An 18,225-nucleotide genomic window follows, 5' to 3' on the forward strand; every position below is an offset into this window, starting at 1 on the left:
CTCTCTGCTCTGTCACCTTCTCCCATCTTATCGCTCCCCCAGGAACCATTCTCCCTGCCCTAACCTTATTTCTTCTAACCTCTCCCAGAACCAGTGCTCTCTGGCATCTTGTTTATAAAAAAAAAAGTTACTAACAGCAATGACTATGTCAGTAAAAAAACCACTAGGGCAACATTAGAACAAATGTCCTTAAGCCTATATTGCCTGTACACACTGGAATGAGTTTAACTAAGGCAGAACGATCACAGTCCCTTCATTAGCATAAACAAGGCTAATGCTGGTGCTAGATTTGATGTGCTGTACATCAAATCTAACAACTGTCCCTAGCTCACAATCACTTGTACACAAAACGAAAGCATTACAAAATGGCAAATAGGCAGTCACCACTCCTGTGTCAACCCAGCTTTGGTCAAACAAAAAGAACATTTCAAAATCCTTTGTGCAGCCTTGAGGTAGGCAATTTGCCTCACTTTAGCTGCTGTGCGCTCCCTGACAGTTAAGACTTGATGGGACGTGTAGCTCCACAAAAAATAAAGTGTGACTTGTTATCTGTTGATACATAATAAACTATAAAGGAACACATTTATTGTAAGACTGAAATGACCTAATAGGCACTAAAAGGTTCATATAGGAGATTACTCATATCGAAACAACAATAACTTGACTCTCAGTAGAACTTCTACTGGTCCAAAGCAAAGTGCAGCTCCCTATATGTTGTGGAATTTGACTTCTCAACGTGTCCTGCCACCACATATTGCTATGGGATTATTCAAAAGTTTGCAAGGTAGAGGTTGCTTAACCAGATACAAAACTTTTTACCTTGGTCATTTAACAATTAATAAGGCGTCTTAGGCAAGTTATAAACATTCAACCATTCTCAATCTAATTTGCAGTACATAAAGCAGTATTTATCAAATAAAGCAGTATTTATCAAATTGTGTGGTGAAACCTTGAATGGGCCCCAAATGTGTCGCAAACATTGACATCCGTGGCATGTCACACACACACACACGACAACTATGCACCCTCATCCTCCCAGCAGTGTCAGAGAGGAGCAGGGTAACAGCCAAAGCAGCATCATGACGTCTGTCACAGAAAGGAGTTGGCAACGGCAAATTCAGCAAGACTTAGAGAAAGCAAGGTGAAATGGAAAGGAAGTTGAGGGTGTTATTGGTGTTTTATATTACTACTTGGAGTGTGAACTTTAGATGGATATGGTGTGCTAAGGGGCGGGTGGTGGACAGATGGGTTATAGGAGTTATTGTTGCAGAATGTAAACTGCTGGGATCATCATCTCTGGGTGGATATGGCGAGATTCAGGGTTCTATTAATGCTTTACATAAAAGAACTTCATGTAGTTACTCAGGTACTATATGTCTAGCCAGAGCTAAATTAATGCCCCAAGGGGCCTGGAGTGCTTAAGACAGAGGGTGTCACAATACCCACAAAGCATATATACACACACACACACACACACACACTACTGCACTAAACAAGAAAGCAGCACAGGCGGCATCACTGCCAGAGTCTATGAGCATGGAGCTGCTGCACATGCTTATTAGCTTCCTCCGCTGTGACTGTGTACGCTACTATTCTGGCTCGGAGTGATCTGTGAGGAGCAGCAGTGCTCCCATAGTGCTGCGCAGGTTGCCATGGCCAGTACAGAGGAAAGGCCTGTCTCCGTCTTTAAAAAATTAATTTGGTGTATCGTTTGCCCCATGGGGCATAAAGCATACTTGCCTACCTGACCCTCTAAATGAGGGAGAAAATGACAAAGCATTTTCTCCCTCATGGAGAGGGTCAGGTAGGCAAGTATGGTCCAAAGAAATGGAGGGGCCGGGAGTAACATACCACCCAAGCCTCCCCCCTTAATATGGGGCTTGGTGTCTAGTGGATTTTAATACAAGAAGGATAACCAACATTTACAACTTTAAAATGTTGTCATGGATGGATGGATGGATGTATGTATGTATGGATCACTGTTCAGCGTCACAGCTAAATAATATTTGTGAACTAAATCCTCAAGAAAATATGTCTTTTAATTACATTAGGAAAAAGTTGAATCGTGGAAATGTTACTGTAGAAACAGGTATAGCTATTTAATCCAGAGTTCATATATCCAAAAAGTTTGTAAAATAATAATAATAATAATAATAATATTCATACATGTGACTATTTCACAAACTTACATAGGCATTACCACCACTGCGAATGATGGAAAGTTGAATGTACGCCTGCTTGCTAAGCCTGTACAGAAATAGGTGCACACAAGTAGAGGTGATGCAGTTGTCTTTGCACCACAACTATACTTCTGTCCAAAGAGGCAAAACTGGAATGTAACAGGATGTCTGTCTTTGGAATCTGTCTTTGGAAAAGCTGAATACACCATCCTGTAGGCCTAGTGCGAATCTGCACGCACCCTCTTTTACCACTGGCAGTCGCATAACGGTGAACAAAAATTTTTCACACAAATTTGTTTTAAGCAATGAACACCCCAATACTTCCAACTCTGTAACAGCTTTCCTCACAGCAGGTCCGATACAAAGTACTGAGCAAAGGAAAAGCTAGTGTCGGAAGAGGGAAGGCAGGAGAATCTATTATACATATAACCGCTATATCTGGATACAACAGCCTATATACCTGTACTACTTTATCTGTTGTCTAAATGTGGTCTAACAATTCTTCATACAGCAGCCTCTGTTATATCCCTTTTACACCTACAATTGTCACTAGCAGGAAGAACAAACAAAAACTGAACTTGCATGTCTATGGCTGGGTACACACTATATAATATACTGGACAATGATGAGATTAGTGAAAGTCCCCGAAGACCATAGCATAATGTGTACCCTCAAGTTCACCCAATTCAACCGTTTGATGAATTGGGTAGTCCCATCATCCCATTGGATGTGCTGTACATCCAATAGGATGATTCCACAGACGATGCATTATTGTTACATGAAGCCTGTATCGCACAATCTTGTGGTGCATTGTGTAGTGTGTGTACAGTGAGGCAATCTAGCATCTCCTTGTCACATGGTCATTTAGGTGTGCGCCCAGCATAATTGTTCAAGGCAGGCATCCAAGATTTACTGTACAATGACCCAAATATTAACTGGGCTTAAGTAATTAGTTTTAAACTGCACTTAACCTAAGTGACCCGGACTAGAATGGGGCCTACATACAGGGCGATTTCAGAGCATTTCTAAGCAATCTGACCAGATCGCTTAGAAAATGCCCCTATATCACTGCGTGGTAGGGCGATAGCGATGTGTGGCCCTGTGGGTCCCAATTGCCTGGTGATTAATATCCAGCATGCTGGATAAATCTAGTTAGATCACAAATCAGGGCCAGGTTTCTCACTGGAGAACCCTGGCCCTGATAGATCACTCATCGCACAAGCATGTGCAGAACTGTGTGATGAGCGATCTAGCATCAGCAAAATCTCTATGGGCCATAATCAATGCAGCCGGCGAGGGGGAAAAACTGTGGTGATTGCCAAAAACAAGCGACCCTCACCGTTTAACCCCCGCGCCAGCTGCTCACCATATTCAATGTTCTGGGGGAACCCTCGCTGTCAGATGAGGGCGAGGATTCCCCGAAACAGCAAGGCTTGCGGCTAATGCAGGGAGCCTGACCATGCGAGGTGGAAACGACGGGTGCAGGGAGTCTGACCATGCGAGCTGTGACATCGCATCGAGTCAGCACTGCTCGCTGTCACAGCTCGCAAAAAAGCATTGAATATACTGAATATACTGAATATAATATATATATATATATATATATATATATATATATATATATATATATATACATATACATACATACACACACAAAGCCATTGGAAAGGATTATATTCTGTTATACGAGTGTAAGTATGGTTAAAATGGTGTAAAAAAAAAAAATTCAATAAAGCGGAGTATTAATAGTTGAGAAAGCAAACCTATAAAGGCTGCATTTATAAGAAAAGTTTTGCTTTCAATATACTTTACATGCAATGTGTTTAAAGTGCTTGTTAGAAAATACTTGTTCATGATGTGCTGAAATATTATAGAAGTTCTTTTTCTACACTTAAAATGTTAATACTGAATAATAAACGAAAAAGGTGTTCAATATAAGCTCTATGAAACGTAACAAAGAAATTAAATACCATTCTGTGAGTCTCTCTCTACGGGGCTGTAATCCGCGGTGTGATTTGCCAACTAAAACGTTATAAAAACAAATTTTACTTATAAGTATCAAATTAATAAAAAAAAGCATATTATTTAACAACTATAGGCTTGATATTAAAATATGACTAATTATACACAGCCAAACGTGCATTTTAGAAATAATTATTAGTAACAATTTATTTGGCTGTGGAGATGCATCAAAATTTGACATCAGCTTTCCCATTGGTTAGTCAGCTCAACAAAACTGCATCTAATTAAAGGACAAGAACGCTCCATGACACTTGTGCAGGAGCAGTGTAAGCACAGAAAGACAGATTTTTGGAGTAATAATGCATATTTGTGGCAGGCATTTATATTTATCATTTTATGGTGATATCTACAACTGTGAATGCAAATAGGTAATGTTATATTCAGTGGCTTTATAGCCATACACCATCTTTAAATATTTAAAACAGGCATATCATTCCATGCAACTAAAAAGTAAATAAAAAAGTGTTATAGTGTAAAGCTGTAAAATACAAAGTAAAAAAAAAATTCATTAAATGTTAAAATTGTAAATAAAATTTGTTAAAAAAAAAATTGTATAGTATTTGATAGGAAACAAATGAGTGCATTTAATATACTAAAGGAATAGTCTTACATTGTTCTTATGAACATGAATATATACATCATTAAAACTATTTAAAATGAAACGGACCATTAATTATAAATTAGATTTGCTTGCCAAATTGCATTTACATCTAATGCATAATATTTATCTGTACAGAGCTACATAAAACATGAGGCTCCATAAGGAACACTTGCATCACTAACACAGACGCAGCTCTATGGTGTGTTTATGCAGTGCGATTTGGGCTATCGATTTTAAACTATATAGTCAAAATCGATAGCACCCAGCTCCGCCCGTCCCTCCCTGCCAGCAAATGTCGGCACACCATTAGCATAGCCAATTACACTTCATAAAATCACTAGCATTAGTGACCTTGTTGTGCCTCATGCTTTAGTGAGATCACTAGTACCTAGTAACGTATACGCAGAATCCTGATACAGATTTATTGCACAATCGCTGCTCTCTCTTGAGAACTATTAGCTACTGTGCTTCAGCAATGAAGCTTTTCTGACCAATGGGCTAACCCTATTTAGTACATTTTGGTCTGATAACATTTAATCCGCAAAAACAATAAAATTAGATTTTTGCATTGAATTATCAGAAAATACCATTGGTCTGCTTATGTCTTCTGACAGCAAATACAATGCAATTATTAAAAAATAAACTAACTGCTAGTTTTGCCATTAAAACCATACAATTTGTAGGAATAGTTACGAATATCGTTTTGAAAAGTATACAAAATTACATGAAATAAGGTCACCCAAGATGGGCTAGATTAGAACATTAGACCAACATTGGAATAACCCCCATTTCTGCAAAATGATATAAAGTTGTATACTGTAAGCTTGGAGCAGAGCCCTCTTACCTGATTGGGGCAGATGGACTAAGCCTTGGGAAGTAATAAAGTGCCAGCCAATCAGCTCATAACTGCCAACATGACAGGCTGTGTTTGAAAAAGGACAGGAGCGGATTGGTAGTTTAACATTATAATGTACCCTTCTGTGTTTGAAAAAGGACAGGAGCGGATTGGTAGTTTAACATTATAATGTACCCTTCTGTCTGTTACAACCCAATCTCCTCCTATTAATATTTTGTTCACAACTGTAATTTTCACGAAATGTACTATTCTTACACCAGCAAATATTAACAGTACGCTAGTTAGTATCATTAATATGAATTTGCTATACAACATATTTGCACTATACAAAAAGGTTTTCGTCTTTCTTTTCACCAGATGTGTTGGCTCAAATATTTAGCATGAGAAAAATAGAACATGTGTATATGTATACACCGCCAGCATTTCAATGCTGTTGCAATTCACCCGCACTCACACATTGACCCCTAAAATGTGTTGATTGTAGGAGATGATTTTCAGATTCAGATTCTTTTTATTTAATTTTTAATTAACTGAAATCTACTTTCTGAATGAGGATTAACACCCAAGCACACATAGGACATACAATATGTCATATATTCAGCAAGTGACATTACTTGAGTCACAACTCATTTTAAATGTGTTCTATGATAGGACCAGTCAGTGAAAGCAGAACCTTTGTGTAAATAGATTTGTTTCTAATTTGTTCCTATTTATGGAACAACGTACGCTCTTACAGCTAAACATAAAAAATACGGAGAATCCTGACCTGTGTCATGACCTCAGGACTTAATACATATTTGACTTTTCTCCATGACCATATAAAAGTATTTTGTACAGCAGGTGGCACATTATTTACATTTGAACCTCTGTATCACGGAACTAGAAAGTGATATTTGGCAGCAACACAATTACCCACAAAATGAAAACGTAAAAAATGTAATGGTTCATAATAATGAAAAACGCTGGGGGATTTGTATTGCATTAACATTTATTATACAACTGAAATATTTACATGTAATGCTGTATAATTAACTTGTTTTAGGTCAACTTTACAGTAAAGAATAAGTTATACAGTGCGTATGCTTTAGTATTCAGCATCACTGTAATTGATCTAGAAGAAAATAAACAAGGTAATTAATATTTCGTTCATGCAGTTTGCAGCTTTCTGTAAAATGCTTAAGCTTGCTAGCGGTCCTGCGTACATAGGGAGAAAGGCACTGGAGTTTCCCAGAATACTGCAGCAGTTTCAGGTACAATAATAACTGCTTAGCAATATCTACAAAGGAAAGAGATCCATCATAAGTGTTTATACCAGAGGCCCTCACGGTCGTCTTAAGCTAATCTCAGTAGTCCATGGGTCAGAATTCCATTACCTTCTGCAAGTAGGGGCAAAAACAAAGGGCTGAAAAGATTTAACAATGGAGGGACAGTTTCCTGGTTATCTATAGGGAAAGCTGGACTACTGAAATGTACTCCAGTAGGCGAAATAAAATAATGTTAAATAGACAAAATTGGAATCAAATATTTTACCAAACTTCATTTTTTTTTCCCTTTCCAAAACAAATTTTAATAACTTATTCTCACAAAAAAACTGGTCATACAGGTGCTGTTCTGTGCTACGCTTCTGCATTCTCCACGTGTCTGAATTTCATCGCTCCTGTCAAAGTCACAAAAATAGACTTATCAATTGCAACATTATTGACAGAGCCATTCATAAAGGGGAAGTATTCGTAATATACAGACAGTATGTTTATGGTTTCCAGTCCAAATTGGCTGTTCATCTCCAGGGCCAAAGAGCTGAATCACTCATGATTGGCAACACATGTGCGTGTATTGTAAACAAATACTTTCCCTTTAATTCGACACAGAAAAAAGACTAAAGTCCGGTAGAAAATCAGCTCTACTGGCTGTTCAGTTGGAAATAATAATACCCGTATCTACTACACAGAATAAATACATCTGCAGTCTCCTCTCCCATCGCACGGTTACAATTCTGGATAAACCAGTTCTTGGTTTTCTCATTTCTATCATTTGGAATGGGACACTTACATTTCAGTGGGCAATAAAGAATCAAAAGATGAAAACCTTGTAGCACAAGCCTCATGGTTAGAGCTCCAATGGTGAATACAAAATCTGTATTTGGGGACCATGAGTGTCAAATAAGAACACCTTATTTTGGGTCAGAGAACTAAAATGCTTTTATGTTCTATAAATATGCATTTATGCTACGATGGAGAGGAGAACCATGCAGAATATTTGAATGCAAATATAGAAAAAAAACCTATATCAAAAGGCACAATAAACATTTTTTTTTTTTTACTAAACCTGATTGACAACAGCCTTCTAAAATAATGGGCTTATGAGCGAGAGGGGGATCCACATAGAAGGGGAACAGGAACCTAGCATTATTGGACTCTTAGAAAATAAATAAATGTTTATGAAATGTAATAGGGGATAGAATGCACAAAAACAATACCACTATTAAAAAAAAAAAAAAAAGTAGGTTACCATGCCTTTGATAGACTAAAAATCCCAGGCTGGTGAGATTTACTTTATGTTGATGACCAGGACACCTGCAGCCCCTGTGAGGTAGTGAAAATGAATGTAAGGAGATGTCAGGTTAGACAAATTCTATTTCATATACAGTTTACTCATCTGACAGCCACGATATTTAGGGTTTTACTCCAGCACAATTAAAGTTGTTGGTTTTTTTAAAAAAAAAAACACTGCTGTGCTTAGCAAGTATAATGTGCCCCAATCCGCGTTCTCTAGACCCAACTACTGCGGATTTCTGACAATTTAATTTGAATATGCTTCATGCCAATCAATCCAAACACATTAACATCAGGGTAATTGCAATCCAACTCATTTGACATCTCCTTCCAATTCATTCTAAGAAGATTAAGTACTTAAGTTACTTTTGACTGAAGATACGTATAGCTGGTGTGAAAGAGCACAGCACCAATTTCCTCTATTACCCTATTAGGTTAGATGTCAACACAACAATTTAATGTATCTGATTTGTAATATCCATCAATTACATGCTAACTAGCTTGGTGTGTGGTTCACATATCATTTCAGGTAAATTGATGTTAAACAGCTTTATTTCATGGGAAATTTGGGAGTGCTGCCTTATAATCTCTCGAGTATTGCAATGCAAGCTCCCAGCAGAAGAGTAATCAGAACAAAACTATCATTTCACATATAGAGAGAATTATGGGAATCCTATATGCCCAATCTAGATGGATAGGACACCCTGAAACAGAGGGGAACTACAGTGTACCAGGTAATAAAAAAGTATACTGGCAACAACAGGAACATATACAAAGGCGGCATAAATCTGGTCAGAGTACTGGTAAAATGCAAAGAATATAGTGTAACCATTGTTTTTGCTCTAATATAAGCGACCAATACAGATATATATTTATTTGAAGACTAGTAATCTCCTGGATATTCGGAAATCCGTGCTAGTATGTTCATGTTACATATCATGATAAACTATTCACAAACTAAAATCTAGCGTAAGACTAGAGCAGCTACATCAATAAATATGCACATATAATAATATAGATCAACACATTACATATTTATGTTATTTAGCTGCTAATATATTGATTAAACTGAAATAATATGATTACCACACAGAGCTAGACAGATTATTATGTCAATATTATAGGATACTTATTTCATTAAGTAACTGCAAAGTAGTTTTAGGAAAATACAATATAGATTTAACTCCCTCCATACAAAACTGTTTATGGTTCTGTATGAAAAAGAAATTAGGATACATTTTATTAAACCGTATTTAAAGGCCCATACACATTGGGAGACGGAGTTGAAAGCCGATCAAAACCGCAAGTTTGAGTAGCTCTCAGCACAAAGCCACCCAGTGTGTATGGCCCGGCGATGAGCGGAGTGCCCTGCAGTGCGCTTCCGCATCATTGCCGGGAAAGCCGTTCATCCGCTGGTATTACCAGCAGATGAATGGCTTTGCATATCACTGCGCTATGCAAAGCAATCCTCCCCCCACTGCTGACAGCACCGGACAGGGGGAAAGCCGCTCAGTGTGTATGCACTGAGCGGCTTTACCCCAGTGATGAAGGTGATCATCGCTGTACGTACATGCTGGGCATAATTCCCCAGTGTGTATGCACCTTAAGATTCATTACTATTTAGAATTCACCTGAGTACTGGTAGACATATAAGGGGGAATTCCACCAGTCTATAGGCAGCACTAATTAATGGACTTAACCCTTTGAGTGCCTTTCTAGTGGATATTTTGCACATGTGTTATACAAATTCAAATAAAAACATGTTGTGTAAAACAAAGATTAAATTTATTGTATAAGGTAAACATTACAGGTCTTCATGATGAATCAAAACGTTTGCTTGCCAATTTTCACACCTATTTTGACAAATTCACTTGGCACTCAAAGGGTTAATAAAAAAATAATTCAAATGTTCCGTATGCCCAGACAGACCTAGATTCTCTGGTTTCCTCCCACATTAGGATGTAAGCTTACGGACTACTGAGCGTTAATGGAAACATGGTAAATATATTAAAGGCAAAGCTAGAATTATACTCCTGAATGCTTTGAGCTCTGGCGTGTCTCATGGGCATACTTTTTCTGCAGTTCTGGAAGTATGTGGACTCTTTCCACCTAACCTCTGTTAATGCAATAAATCATTTTAATAACATTAAAGGAAAAAAGTTTTCATTAAATGTTATCTCCACATAATACTATTCCCCCCAATAGGTCAGTGAATACCCAGAGTCCTGCTGTTCCCTGTCTGCTAGGGGTCCTGCTCATAGGGTCAGACAGGAATATGGTCTACAGTGTCTTGCTTGAGTACAAAAGGTTGACATGCACGTCAACATGGGGGGGGGGAGGTCAGCCAGCAAAATGTCGACACAAAAATGATTAACACAAGAGGTTTTTTTAATTTATTTTTTTAATGTCAAATAGTAGATTGGAAGACACGGACCACCAATTACTGTATAGCTTCGTATGCCATGTTTCAGGTCATGTGTAGTCCACATGGATGGGTAAGCTTGAAAAAGTTCCAAAAATGAAACAAATTGTGACAAACCGACCTTTCATCTGTTGGCCATTACCGTGTCGACCTTTTGCAAACGTTGGACTATTGCCAACTTTGACATAATGCATGTAAATTGTGGGTGACCTCATGACTGTCGACATGCATGTTGACCCAAAGTCTGGATCCTGCCTGACAGGAGGCCATTGAAAAGCTGCTGGATAGAACTTTAATACATTCCTATTACACACATTTGATTAAAAAGATAACAATGAGGAGATTACCCAGCATGCATACTGACCTATGACTGGAAAAATTGCTGGGCTGAAAAATGCTCAGTGCATACACACTGGGCATCTTTCGTCATTTTAGCACTTTTCCTTGGGATGGATGACTTTCCATAGCAGGATGCTATGGAAAGCCGTTACACCCGTCGTTCCTCTGCTGGTAATACCAGTAGAAGAGCTGCCGGGCCTGCGATGATGCGGGAGCACGCAGCAGCACTCATCACTGCCCCGTACACACTGTGCTACTTTGGATCTGAAAGCAGCTCAAACAAGAAAGCCAAGCTGCCTTCATGGACACAGGTGGATCAGAACAGGTGTTAGCTAAATATTTTCCCCAATCAAAATAAAAAACAAATCTAAAATTTGTGTGGGGAAAACGGAAAAAAAACAAACAAAAAACAAACAAAAAAAAAAACACTTATTGAGGATTTGAAACTACTTTGCAGATTGATACATAATAGTATAGGGAATGGAACTTAATGTAAAACCATAACTGTAATGATCAGAAAACTTACTTTATGGAAATCTGTCTTTGGGGTCCCAAAAACACGTGCTATGGAAGTACACACACTTAATCACATAAGCAGCCTTCACTGCAAGATGGCCAAGAGAAATAACAATCCAAGACAAAAACAAATCACTATGGCTTTACAGATATTGGAGGGATCCAGAAATGCATAAGTAGAGGGGTTATATGGAAACGCTCATCAAATATTTACAACATTTCAAGCAGGTTTACAAAAAACAAATGGAATTATGAATATATATTTTATTATGAGAACAGCACCAATCGCCCAGAAAATGTATAAACCTAAATACGCAGCTTTTACACATGTAAATGCAGGGTTTGAGGAGTATGTGAGCAGCTTTACTTATGGGGCAGCACGGATGGTGTAATGGTTAGCATTACTGCCTCACAGCGCTGAGGTCATGGGTTAAATGGCTCTAACTGTGCGGAGTTTGTATATTCTCCCCGTACTTGTGTGGGTTTACTCCGGGTACTTCGGTTTCCACCCACAATCCAGAAATATACTGGTAGGTTAATTGGCTCCCAACAAAAATTAACCCTAGAATGTCTGTGTGCGCGTGTACATGTGGTAGGGAACATAGATTGTAAGCTCCACTGGGGCAGGCACTGATGTGAATGAGCAACTATAATCTGTAAAGCTCTGCATAATATGTATGCGCTGTATAAGAAACTGATAGATAAATAAATAAAATGTAAAATTGGCCACAAGTAAAACGGTTACCTTTACTAAGGATCTACCCAGTTTGTTTAATCACTGTTGTTTCCATTTGTAAAGCACAACAGAATATGCTGCGCTATATAAGAAACAGTAAATAAATAAATCAATCAATCTATGACTGGCAGGGCCATCCACCAGCACTGTGCTTTCTTCCAGCGTTTGTCTGATAAACCTTTCAGTAATGGTGTGTACACACGGTCACATGTACCTTCAGATACTATCCACGATCCTATCAGATCGGATCATGGATAGTATCTGAAGGCACAACCGATTTGCCTACAAGTCTGACTATATAGTGCAGATCTGCACTATATAGTCAAGGCAGACAAGACTTTCTGCCTTGCGATACGTGAACGCGAATCGGATCGGGATCTGAAGGGTTAAAACCCTTGCGATCTGCATCCGATTCCGATCCGACTATAACTATATCGTCAACATCGGAAGGCAAAAAGTACCATGTGTACACACCATTACACCTACGAGGAGTAAGTGCTGAGCTGACTTTCCTTCCCATTCACTCACCTCGACTTACCATCAAAGATAGAGCGAGTTTTGCATCCTACCTAGCTTGTTTGTTGGTTGATTGGCTTATTACTCATTTTGTTACATAGATTTGCCACCTTACTCATACTGTACCACTAACACACCTTTCAGACATGCGACCCAGCAATTGCCCAGCATTCTGCCGGGTGCAGTCTGACCTCCTCTCACACCAAGTCGGTTAAAAATTTCAACAAGGTAATTTGATGAACAGGGGTATTTCTTCGGTGTGAAATGGTCAACCCGAGTCTTAAATCCTGGGTCGCCAACCCTGGTAAAGAGCAGGTTTGGGAACCCCATGATTTAAGACCCAGGTTGACCCTTTCACACTAAAGAAAAACCTTATTCGACAATTTATCGGGTTGACATTTTTAACCTAGTAATTCAATGTTTGGTGTGAAAGGGTTATTGTATTACTATTTATTTATCCTGAACTTGGACTTAAAAATAGATCACTGATCACCCTGTCCAACTGATAAACACTGTTAAAGTACAACAGATGCTATCTGTACACCTCACACTGATACACCACCCCTATGCCCGGGGTGGGTAATACCATGTCCCTTGAGCTTAGCAGTAGTTAAAAAAAAAAAAAGTTATACAACTAAGTTATAGACCGTTCTGCCATCTTATTCATAGCTTCTACAGGACATTGGTTAGATTTAGGTCACCCATGGCATGGTCATTACAAACGAGGCTTTTGTTTTTTCAACACATTTCCCCAGTGTCATATCACATTACAGAACTTCATTTATGGACATCTATGGTTTGATTTCTTTGGATGTGTGGATTGCGTGGGTTGTTGCTGACATTAGGTGAACATTACAAAACAATTTCCCCATTATAAGTATATTCTCGGAGAAAAATGGTGATATGTTCAATACTTATTTCACCCACTGTATACTAAATCGTAAGTAGACCAATACAAACTAGGCAACTATGTACTTAAACTGGCCCTTCTGAGTTATAGGTTTTTTTTTTTTAAAGTGAGAGAAGGGCTGGTGTGTCGTTAACGACCCTTCCCATGCAGGTCCATTTTGGCTATGTTGCCAATGACTTGCATATTCGGCGGCTGCAGGGTGACGTCTGTATCTACTTTGACCAGTGGCACTGCCGATACAGTTAACTAATCAGCGGTGCCCCTAGTCATCTAGGGTGTTTAGGGTTAAAGTCTACAAACCCAATCCTAGCCAATTGTCTGCTCACTATTTAGACCGAGCCGAGAGTTATAGATTAAAAACTTGTCAAGTGTGTATGATCAATATCTGCAACGGTGCGCGCTCCCCGCCTCGTCTGTGCCTGCAGCTCAATCTGTCAATATCATCAGGGACTGCATGCATTGCTGTGGACCCTGTGAGGTCACATTGTTCAGTGTGTATGTGCTCTATCGTCTGACCAGCAGCACCGCCAATATAGACAACTATATCGGCTGTGCTGCTAATAGCCTAAGTGTGTGCAGGGCATTACGTTAATACCTACCATAACCCTAATATTTAACACTTGTACACTACCAATATGCATCTTATCGGTTAAATCCAAATGGTATACGGTTGTTAGGTCAAAACACCAAAGGTCAACATGCATTGGTCGACCACTGAGGATCTACATGGCTTAGGCCTATTTTAGATGTTCACAGACTGCATGTACTCATGCATTGTAAATGCCAGACAGAACTGACAACAACAGCAACAAAAAATACTGACAGCCGTGTTCCTATTGCTAGTCACAGTAGGTCATGCCTTCTAATTCACATACTGAGTTCAACACATGGTTACTTATAGTGATCTGGTCGAAATCGAATGATTGCATGCAATATCTCACAAGTGTATGGGCAGCATAAGCTACAGATATTCACACCTGCAACTAGTTTTGCACGGTGAGTATGTACGTGTGCGTGTATACAGTACTGTGAAAGTTTTAAGGCCAAATGTATCAAGCTTCAAAAAGTGATAAAAAGTCAGGGAATGTCAGGGAATTGGCCCCTTACTGTCATGTTACATGATGGGTTTGAAAAATGACAGGTAGGAGCTGAATGGTTGTTTATCACTCCAATTTATCACTTTTTGAAGCTTGATACATCTGGCCCTTAGGCCGGGTGGAAAGAAGGCTGTAAAGTAAAACTGCTATCAGAAGAAGTGGGAATAGTTTATATTTATCAATTCACAAATTGCATAGTGAACAAACAGAAGATAAAACTAAATCAAATCAATATTTGGTTTAACCACTGTGGGTCAGAGGGGCCCATTAAATACCCCCCTTTGTATCTAAAAGAGCATCAATTCTTTTAGATACAAAGAGGGGTATTTAATGCAGGGTCCTGACTGTATGTATGTCCCGACAGTCGGTAACCTGGCACGTTTTCGGCCCGCTCAACTGATTAATCGGCAGGCAGGATTCAATGTCCTGCCTGCTGATCTGCGAAAAGAGGCCATGTCCGTGAAAACTGCCGTGGATTGTCGAGATACGGCCGTGATCTCGACAATCCACGGCAAAACAGGCCCGACCGCTTTAAAAGTTAGGTCCGTTCTGACGTGATGCCTCTTTAATGCTGTTGGGAAAACCAGCCGCTATTTCCCCTGTCAGAAATAGCGGTGTGGATTGAATACTCCCCAAAGTGTTTACACCAACCTGTTTAAGCTGTGCCCTGTGATTTTTACAAAAAACTGAGCCCTGCTAAAAAATCTTGCCCATGCCATATCACCACCACAAACGGCATCTATTCAAATTAAGTGGAGAGTTTTGGGGGGAGCCTGGCACCTACGTAGATGCTGGGTACGCTTCTAATGACATCCGTGTGACCAACCCACCCACAATAGTAACGCTACGGTACTGCACCCTCTCCATTATTCAAGCTCTTTTGGCAACACTGAGTACTGTAGACGCATAGTGCATCAGATGAAAGACCTCGTACATCCTTCCCTTCAACATTGAACTGGAAGAAACCAGTGGGACCCGGGTACTCCCATCTACTGTTCAGAGAAGTCTGTCCAGAAGTGGTCTTAAAGAAAAAATAGCTGCTGAAGCGCCATACCTTTGACAGGAAAACAAGGCCAAGCGACTCAACTATGCACTAAAACATTAGAGCAGAAAAATATGGACTTGAGTCAAAATAAATACAGTCTGGTAATTATCCATAAGACAATACCATCAGGGAGGCGTCTGATTGGCAAGCAGTTTACAATATATTGTGTTCTAAGATTAGTGTAACCCAAATATGAATCATTCACCGTGGCTATGTATTAAAACCACTTTCCGCTCAGGTATTGGTAACTTCTTACATTTCCTCGTCTTTTTGAGACCTTATCTGAAAGATAAAAGTAACCAAGTGACCCTAAGGTCACACATGAGAGCTGAGGTAGCCACCGAGTGATTCTAAGGGGGAGAAACGCGTATTGGAGCCCGCTACAGCCCGGTGCTACCACCCAGTGACACAGTCGAATTGATACTGTGCCCACCCCACGCTTGGGTGATTCTTCTCTGCAGGAGATATTAAGGACTTAATATTTGGATTCAGTCACCTGAAACCGTTCCTCTCAAGGAAGGGTGGACCATACCTGAAAAGGACTGCATACCATCGGCTCAGACAAAGGGAACAGGTCCTATATATAACCATCAAAACCCTAAAAGGAATTCTGCAACATAACAAATAATGGGACTGGTAACTATTAAGGTCTCTGATATGAACTGAACATTGCACAATATCTAAAAAGCCTCAGTATATATTAGTATACCCACCCTCGCCAATTTATATGTTTTGTGTTGTGTGTTTTAGTTTTTAAAGATTATATTGTGTAAATTAATTTATGCTTTTTATAATAAATAAGTGATTGATATCACATTCTGTGGTTCAATTAATGCTTTTTGTTAAGCAGCGCCACCTAGTGGTAATAGCTTTTAGCTAAATACCATTTCTACTTTGCTTATCTGAAAGAACTTCAAAGAAACCAAAATAGTGCAAAATTGCCTGTGACAGATGTGGTTTTTATTAGTTAGAATTTGCACTCACATATAGTGTCAATTGACATATAGGGGGAAATTTAATAAAGGAAATTTGTAAAAAATAGGTGTATTTGTATCCAGAAATACACTTATTTTTGACATTTACTATCCCGAAAATACGGCAATTCGTATTCATATTGATAGCACATCAATACGAATTGCCGTATTTTCGGGATAGTAAATGTCAAAAATAAGTGTATTTCTGGATACAAATACACCTATTTTTTTACAAATTTCCTTTAGTAAATTTCCCCCATAGTGTCAATATCACTCCACATATGTGGATATCAACCATTCCTTGTCCTCATGACACTGCAAAGAACTCCAAATGCAGACACAGTGCAATACTGTTTCACATCAACACATAAAATGTATTCATAAAATGCACTCAATTTTAAAAAGAAAGTATTACATATCACCATAATTATATGATATTCCAGGGAGCCAGAGTCCTGTGATGGAGTCCCAAAAGATGTAGAGTGGGGAGCACTGTTCAGTCCCGGTTACTGTTCAAGTGTTTCCCCGTTTGGTATCTCCAGCACTTCTTCTCCGGTCAGCCTGTGCTGAAAGGGTCTTTTTTTGCTTTAGCGCTTTCGGACTAAATTAGTCCATCAGAAGCATAAAAGATCACCCTACCTGAACCTCCTTTATATATATACTAAAGATATCTGGAAGCACCTGGTGCTTTTTTTCCCGCCTGCCATCACATGGATGTGCGGCATCATCCAGCGACCGGGGCGGCGGTACGCGTCCTACGACCTTTTCTGTGAAGGTATCCGCTCGCCACGCTTCGGGCTCGGTGGCTCGCTGCGCTCGCCACACTATTCTATTCTCAACTCCACGCCGACGTAGATAGTGGGGGTATGAAAAGGTCGTAGGACGCGTACCGCCGCCCCTCGCGGGCTCGCTGCGCTCGCCACGCTTCGGGTTCACGTTTATAGTGGGGAGTGGCGTGGGGGTGCATTTAACATTGTAAGCACCCATTTGGGTGCTTAACATTGTATAAGCACCCATTAGGGTGCTTATACAATGTTTAATCGCATCGCATCGTATGGCATCGTATGCCATGTACAATGGCATACAATTTCAAAATTGTATGCCATCGTGCACTATCGTACGATATCGCGTCGCATCGCATACCATCGTATGTGTTATGGTATGCGATGCGATGGGCGCCGCCAAAATACACAAGTACCAAAATAGCATGCCCCTCCTCAGAATAAAATTCCTGATTTTTTTACACCAAATGTAAAAAACAAAACACTTTATTTTAAAAGTTCACATTCCACTTCACCATAAAAAGATAGCGATTGCTACTCGGTGAATCATGGTGAAAAAAACCTTGAAATGTATTCGCCATTTGGTCATTGAATAGGGTGATTCACCGTCTTAGTCAGAAATTCGCCAAACAGCACAAATTCGCCATAAAAACATGGCGAATCAGGCTCATTGAATA

General features: G+C 39.4%; 1 protein-coding gene across 8 annotated transcripts in view; it reads right to left on the reverse strand.

Annotated features, from left to right (window-relative positions):
• RBM33 (RNA binding motif protein 33) overlaps positions 1–18,225 on the reverse strand; it is a 112,230-nt gene that overhangs the window by 17,960 nt on the left and 76,045 nt on the right. For 3 of the 8 annotated variants that reach the window (XM_083189014.1, XM_083189013.1, XM_083189012.1), the window contains exons 18-20: positions 11,499–11,536; positions 7,244–7,316; positions 4,151–4,202 (exon numbers count right to left, since the gene is read on the reverse strand). The exons of 1 other annotated variant lie outside the window; for it this stretch is intronic. In XM_083189014.1, coding sequence (XP_083045140.1) covers positions 4,151–4,202; positions 7,244–7,316; positions 11,499–11,536 — 163 coding nt within the window. Of the gene's footprint in view, positions 1–4,150; positions 4,203–6,684; positions 7,317–8,167; positions 8,242–11,498; positions 11,537–18,225 lie in introns of those variants that run through there. 4 more of the 8 variants (XM_083189015.1, XM_083189018.1, XM_083189019.1 and 1 more) reach the window with 4 other exon arrangements.

Source organism: Crinia signifera, chromosome 5, assembly GCF_055691185.1.
Source record: "Crinia signifera chromosome 5, ASM5569118v1, whole genome shotgun sequence".
In the NCBI taxonomy this organism is placed as follows: Eukaryota; Metazoa; Chordata; class Amphibia; order Anura; family Myobatrachidae; genus Crinia; species Crinia signifera.